Source organism: Pomacea canaliculata, linkage group LG9 (assembly GCF_003073045.1).
Source record: "Pomacea canaliculata isolate SZHN2017 linkage group LG9, ASM307304v1, whole genome shotgun sequence".
Taxonomy (NCBI): Eukaryota; Metazoa; Mollusca; class Gastropoda; order Architaenioglossa; family Ampullariidae; genus Pomacea; species Pomacea canaliculata.
In genome coordinates this window covers 9,311,730-9,319,320 of record NC_037598.1, presented here as the reverse complement: position 1 = coordinate 9,319,320, position 7,591 = coordinate 9,311,730, and the positions used below count along the sequence as shown (strand labels likewise).

Below are 7,591 nucleotides of genomic sequence, written 5' to 3'. Positions count from 1 at the left end.
GTCTACTCAAATGTTTTCGCTGCGATTTGTGGGCAAGGAATGAATAGTGTGTGGAAGGAGCTAGATGACGTACATTATCTGCGGCGTCTTTTTCGATAACAAGGATAAATATTGTCATAGTCCAAGAATCGCGCTAACAGTACACCAGGGATAAAACAGACGATTTTTTTTTCCAAACTAGCTCTTTAGACAGCGGTAATCTACGGGAATTTGATCTAAGTATGAGGACCGCCTGTACTTCCACCAGAACACATTATCAGAGATCAGCGGTACATATATGTACAAGGTATTAGGTCTTGTCGATTATGTGGCGATGTGTACGTTTCTGGCGGGCGACGCATGGGGGAGCAAGTCACACACACAGAGTGTTTCACTCCTTTACCAGATTAATGCTGTGCATGAGTAAGCTTGCCTCACATGAAGTGATCGAGAAATCACAGGTGGCACAGTCATCAACTGGAGCGAAACCAGACACCTGTGTTAGTGCACTGTAGTACAAGGTAATTTTAGCAGTATGGGACTTATTATGAGGTAGTGCTGTGGACTGCTTAATTTTTTAACCATTTTGTTTAAAATTTGCATGTCTTACACTGCACTGCCTTAAATACTTTCTAGCTTTTTTTCGTTTTCATCGTTATTGAGAAAGATTAAAGACATAAATAACTGACACCTTTCACAACAAGCACCATCACATTTACAACATCAGTTCTTCATACACGCCAAACAGCAGAGGTAACCCATCAATTTATTACACAATGAAAAGTATTATATGAACTGCTGCCAGACTTCTCAGTTACAAAAGATGTTTTTATTTTTTGAATGTGCTGAAGCTGAAGCCCAGTCATATTTATAGCAAATGATTAGACAACTCATGCTCCTTGCAACATTTCAAATGAACGATAACTTTTCACTCAGCTTCACACAATCTTAATTAAAAGCATAAAACTAGCTTACCCTACCTATTTCTGTAAATTCAACCATCAAGCATGGATGCATGCCATCAAAGCCTGATATTTCAGCTGGATCTTAATTTTAAATTGGATTAGAACAAATCTCAGCAATAAGTACTAAGCTATTATAATACTTCCTTTAGCAAGATTTTATATTTCTGAACTTCATCCCGTTTCTTGCCAGCAACAGCAAAAAAGGGAAGAGTTCAATTTAAGTCAGTTCTTCAAATCTCCCCTGTCCGTACACAACCGCAATCATCTTGCACACGACATATTGATGCTCTAAATCACAGAAGACGCTCTAAGCTGTGAAAAATCATTGTATCAAAAACGTATCCAGAACATTCTTTGGAAATTCTCAAATATAATTCAAAAATCATTCAAAGATCATTCTAAGATAGTATACATTTAATTAATCTTAAGAGAGCAACTAGCCTGTAACACCTGATATGTGGCATGGTCCAGACCAGGACTAAATGTTGAAGACCCCTTTGATTTTAAACATATAAGTACCACTTATTTTCCATCTTTACCCTAAAATCCTTGTCTCCATCATTCATTATAAAAGCTCTGTTGATTAAAGCAGGCTGCAGAATTACATTCTGACAGCATAAAAATAAGTAAAGTCAAACTATGTGCATGTGTACTTTTTTGGAAGGTTCTCTCTCTCCTTTAAAAGCTGCCATACACTTCACTCATTTCTTCTTTTCCCAGCTTAAGAACTTTACAGGCCATTCGTGGACTTTTTAGATTACTTTTACTTTTAGACTTTTCTTCTTATATTTAAGATCTTGTGATCTCTGACATATGCTTAAATATCAACCTGTTAATAACAGTGGCAACTTCATCAATGCAGAACATATCGAGATCACCTGAGCCATAATCAACCTCACTCATTGCAGCTTTCAGGTCCAACTTTTTAATCCCACACTAGCAGTGGAGGACATGTCTCTCAATGGCAAGGGGTAAGGCATTAACACAGATGATAAAAGTAAACATCTTCAGTCAAAGATCCACAGAATGTTCAATCCTGACATACCAAGGTTGACACGCCTGAAAAAGACATCAGTGCATTTTAGGATAATAATGAAAGCTTTATGTCAGGAAAAAAAATAATGCACTCCTTCTCAAATTACCCAGTGCCTATTACTTTTCTGTAAAATTTGCTTTTAAGAGTGCTAAAAAAGAAACCAACTTAATTTTCCTCATAAAAAAATGCTCTTGACTCACCCTAGCATTCCACCCTCTCTGGTCTTGATGTGATAGAAAAACAGAAGAATGGCTTGGAAGAGGTTGTTTCGACCCTGTGAAAAAAAGAATTTTGAAAAGAATTTATACTGCCAAATATGCTTGATAAAATCTTTTATATTCCTTTTAAAATTACCAGACTGTCACAAAACAGCTGAATTTATGGAAATTATTTTTAATGGATGCATGTACACAAAAAGGCACAGAGAAAATCCCGAATAACTCAGCACACTTTGGAAAACTCCAGTCTTCGAACCTTAGGTAAATTGAATGTTTCTGTTCCAATGACCACCTGGAAGTGTGGTGGATTAATACTGGTTTGGTATATTAGTAAATTCTCTTTGCGCTGCATGTCTGTAACAACAAACAGATTTCAAGGTGATGTATACAATTACAGGCAGCAAGGGTAAAAAAATAAAGGAAACGAAAGGCAGCCTTAATAACTTTAGCTTAAAAGCCACAGATCCCAGCTTAACCAATTTGTTTCTCTGTGTCTCATGTGGTTAGTCTGCTCTGCCAAGAAAAGATGATGAAAGCTACTTTAGCAACATTCCAACTTAAAAAGAATTTTTTTGTTATTGTTCAAGAATGACAATGTTCATGGGAACTGTCAGAGGTATTCAAGTTATTCACACACAAGCTCTGTGTAAACATATCAATATTATCATGTGACCTGATCCGACAACATTTAGATACCATTCATCATATTCTTATAATGGCATGATCTGGTCTGGGTAGTGCCAGCCATATAAATGTTTTAAATTTCTTTTGACCTGAATTAAGTACCTACTGCATTTGTTCAGGCTTGCATGTTTATTATCTGTGATGCACCACATACATGTATTAATTATGTGTGATGTATCACTTGCATAAAATAAAAAAGCAGCAGTTGCATGCTTCTATACCAGGTTTCTCTGGAGTCTTGACAAAATGTTGAGCTGTGAACACCCTGCCATCCATGTAACGCGGCTGAGCAGGTAGGCGAGAGTCCAGGTATGTGCACAGCAGGTGCATCACCAACTATGCAAGCACAAATTCAAAACTAAAAAGGTCAACTTCTAATTTCAAGAATTGAAAGCGTATTCTAAAATAATTATCTTGCAAGCTTAAAGCCCAAATTTCTGCCTTATGATGGAGAAGAATGATTCGAGGTGAGAGGAGCACACACAGCACCGGCTACTTGATCAACTCTAATGGCCATAATCTTGTATTAGCCTGAGGTGACCTAAGGTCATTAACTGTACCTACTGTGTATGTGTGAGAAAAATTATTTCAACATGTTTATGTATTATCTCTATATATTACTAGCACAAGAACTATCACTAATTGCCCTTGTGGATTAATAAAGCTGCATTGTATAATAACAAAAGACAGATATAGAAGACACAAAGACGAATCAGGGAACAAGACTAAGACCTGAGGAAATCTGAAGAGGAGGACAAGCAGGCAGACTAGTCAAAAGACAAAAAAAGGTGAAGGGTTCGAAAAGAGACCAGCATTATGTGGACTGATTAAAAAATTGTTGGATAAGATGATGTACATGAGATTATTGTGGAAATGAAAATGAAATGCTTCCTGTACACAAATTTCAAAAAAAAAAAAAACAAAAAAAAAACCCAAAAAAAAAAACAGTTGTCTGGATTTGAAAGACTGAAAATACTCACTGCTGCATCTGTTATAAGATGCTCTCCCCAAGGCTTTCCATAATTGCCACCCTTGTTCCAGGTATATTCACTCATGCTACCTGTGCTAAGATCTGCAATGATGCCGTTGCTTTTGATGTGATAACTGATATATATATACATCATAAACAAAATAATTCCATAATAATGTATAAATGTTGTTCCATATAACTGATTATAATAAAATTCTATCCAAGTCTGTGAAAACATACAAACAAGCATATGACCATATCCAATTTTATGAAACGTGCATACCAAGTATTCTATGGACAAGGTATTCTTGGTTGGGGCAACACTCAAGATAAGGAACCACTTTGTTAAGAGACGGTACCATGCTGCCCTTGCTTAACGCCAGCTGTTTAACTGTTGCAAGACCAATTTCTGAGGCAGAAAATGAAAAGAAGATCATTATCTTCATAAGCACATCACACTACACTGATTAAAAATACTTACACATATAAAATTATTCCTAACATTTTGTTACAGTCACACAATATATGATGATCCTACAACAGACACTCACTAAGCCTTTCGTAATGGAGACTGGAGTAAAACAGGGTTGCATATTATCACCAACAATCTTCCTCAAGACCATAGACTGGATTATGCACAAGACGACCCAAGACAACTAGACCAGTATCCAGTGGGCCTTCCCCAAACAGCTAGAGAACCTGCACTTTGCAGATGACATCAGTCTCCTAGCTCATCGGCAGCAGCATGCACAAACTAAACTGGGTAAACTTACAATGGAAGCAGAGAAGACTGGCTTAAAGGTCAACAGAAAGAAGACCGAAGTGATGAGAATCAACAAGCAGGAACTCCCGGAAACAAACTGCTTTACCTATCTGGGAAGCATTGACAATAAGAACAGTGAAGTGAATGATGACAATAAAAACTGCATCAACAAGGCCAGGCATGCTTTTAACAACATACAACCCCATCTGTAAGTCCTGAGTGTTATCCTTCCACAGTAAGACCCGCATCTTCAAAATGTAAAGGTAGTTCTACTGTATGGTTCTGAAACCTGGAGAGTGACTAACACCATCAACAAGCTCCAGACCTTTACCAACATTGCCTATGCCATATTCTGGGAATAAGATGGCCTGAAAAGATCTCCAACAGTAGCCTGTGGAAAAGAACCAACCACCACTAGCCAAGACATCAAGAAGTGCAAATGAGGCTGGATATGACATACCCTGCGCAAACCAACTGACACCATTGCTAGTCATGCACTTGATTGGAACCCTCAGGGGAAGAGGAGAGTTGGGAGACCAAAGAAGACTTGGAAAAGAACAGTAAAGAGCGACGCAAAGGATGTCGGAACCATATAGACCCGACTGAGGGAGGCTGCCCAAAAATGGGTCCGCTGGTGAGGTGTTGTTGCGGCCCTATACTCCTCTAGGAGTAACAAGAAATAAACAAAACAACAGATACTTATGTGGTATTTCAATATTTTAATACTGTAAGGACTGCAAATATGACAAAAAGATTTCAATTTTTTTAAATATCGAAGTTCATGTAAATTTCTATTTAAATTTGTTTCCTAGTGTTGTTTGTAAGAAAACAAACTTATGGAGTAAATAAAACATTGCTAAAATCCTTCTCTCTGATGTTTAAATTTAAGAAACTGACCTCCAATCTGCATATCTTCACATCCTATCTTTTGCAGTTGTTTATTAATTTCAACAATCTTTCTGCTGAGTCGAGACACAATGGTTGAGCTCAGCCACTAAAAAAGATCCACAAACATATAAACACATAAATATACACAAAATGGTAGTCATGGCTTTCAGTACAAGATACAACAAAAATAAATAGCACCATTATATGAAAATAACTGAAACCCCTTCAATAAATTCTATCCATCATCATTCTAGATTAAATTTTAAAATGTGGAAAGCAAAAGCAAGTAATGAACCTAGGAAATACTAACTATACTGACTGAATGTCAATACCTGTACACAGGTGCACAAATTATACAAACCTTTCTCAATTTTTCTATCCAAGTATACAAAGCATCTTCTGTGACTCCATAACTGTTCCACACCTGTTAACAATACATACTACCATGATTAAAATAGAAAAGCCACGTCATGACTGCAATCTATGTGTAAATCTATTTAAGCACAGCACCTTTCATATAATGATAAACTGTTGTTGTTGCTACTGAAGAAGAATAATAATGTGCAAATTTGGAGGCTTTCACTGGTTTACAAAATACCATTTTTGTCATCTGGGAAAATATGAAGAAGAAATGACAGGACTTCTGAATAAGAAAAATTAAGAGTTAACTGAAAATAAGGATTAGTTTAGTCCTTGTCACTCCTCAAGGTGCATAAGGCTGCAAAAATAAGGATTAATAGCAAGTAATATATGTTTTGAAAGTAAAATAGCTTTTTTCTATCAGTTGGTATCGGCAATTTTAGTTCTCTAATAAATCACATATTTCTTTACAAATACTTTGAAAATAAACATAAGCATGCTGCCTAAAATGGGTTGTCTTAACATACTTCATCAAACCCAGACAAGGAAGTCTGGTCTGCAGCTGTGGCCTTGGTAGTGGTCTGAGGTGAAGGTGTAGCCAACTGGTATGCATATTTTCTCAGCGTGTATGTCAGGTCAAGAGCACTTGCACCAAATGACCAGAACGACGAACTAGTGTTGAGATTATCAAGTGTTGCTATTGAAAATAAAAATCAGCAAATGACAAGAATGTGACATTAATGTTAATTAAGATTCACTTGCTACTATCGACATGCATGTCACACTATGTATGAATAGGTTTCTCTTAAGATGTTAGGCGTTAAGCAGTTTTCTTTCACATTCTTTGAAATGTATTAAATTGTATGCACAAACATCACTACTTAAATCTATAAAGACAGAGAAGTAGTTCAGCATAAGCTACATAAATATTATCTGCCTCTATTTCTCCTTTCTCCCCAACCCCTCTCCTTAAATTTAAAAAAAAAAATGCAACATGTATAATAACCCCATCTTCAAAATCAGTACAGAATGTTTACACTGTTTGCAACGAAGTTCCTTCTCCTCTTCCCCCTGAAGAAAACTTTTTAACTTGTTTACATCTGTAATGTGTTCATAGGGTGAGGCTGTTACTGCAGTGCAAAGTACAAAGCAAGTAAGTAATCAAGCAAGCACACAAGCAATACAGCATCCCACCCACCATCCCAACACACATATATATGCACATACATGTAGTAGCAATGAAATCTTTCAAAAATTTTATTGGATTTTTATGATTTACACATACCTAGATTTACTACAGCATACAAAATTTGTTTCCTTGCCTATAGCATTGTAAAGCATATTTTTTTTAATATATCAAGTAACTTTCATTTGGTTTGAAATGGGAAAAATCATTACTTGTTACTAATAACATCCAATATATCAAACAATAATCTATTAATTTTCCCAACAACTAATACTTTAAAAAGCAAAAGCAACATCTACAATTTTGCTCACTTAAGCAAAAGCAATTGTCCTCCATTTTGTTATCAGGAGGCTGAAAAAAAATTATTTATATATTTAAAAATTGTAATACAGCAACAACCTACCTGAGGGGCTGTAGCGCTTAGCGTAAGCAAGATGAGATCTTGTACTGCTGTTACCTCCACTATAGAAACTTACAGGCTCTGAAGATGCAGATGTACTGAAGGACTGATAATTCTGAAATTGAACACAAACAGTACCAAG

At 36.3% G+C, this 7,591-nt stretch overlaps 1 protein-coding gene across 7 annotated transcripts in view; it reads right to left on the bottom strand.

Annotated features, from left to right (window-relative positions):
• Window positions 1–726: 726 nt before the first annotated feature.
• The window catches only part of LOC112571635 (transmembrane protein 209-like), a 29,601-nt gene continuing 22,736 nt past the window's right edge, over window positions 727–7,591 (bottom strand). For 5 of the 7 annotated variants that reach the window (XM_025250778.1, XM_025250777.1, XM_025250775.1 and 2 more), the window contains exons 6-16: window positions 7,453–7,564; window positions 6,901–6,993; window positions 6,391–6,560; window positions 5,865–5,927; window positions 5,513–5,609; window positions 4,136–4,261; window positions 3,863–3,954; window positions 3,104–3,218; window positions 2,455–2,552; window positions 2,181–2,254; window positions 727–2,003 (exon numbers count right to left, since the gene is read on the bottom strand). In XM_025250778.1, the coding sequence (XP_025106563.1) occupies window positions 1,952–2,003; window positions 2,181–2,254; window positions 2,455–2,552; window positions 3,104–3,218; window positions 3,863–3,954; window positions 4,136–4,261; window positions 5,513–5,609; window positions 5,865–5,927; window positions 6,391–6,560; window positions 6,901–6,993; window positions 7,453–7,564 (1,092 nt within the window). In that variant the 3' untranslated portion in view covers window positions 727–1,951. The remainder of the gene's footprint in view (window positions 2,004–2,180; window positions 2,255–2,454; window positions 2,553–3,103; window positions 3,219–3,862; window positions 3,955–4,135; window positions 4,262–5,512; window positions 5,610–5,864; window positions 5,928–6,390; window positions 6,561–6,900; window positions 6,994–7,452; window positions 7,565–7,591) is intronic. The other 2 variants (XM_025250779.1, XM_025250780.1) reach the window with 2 other exon arrangements.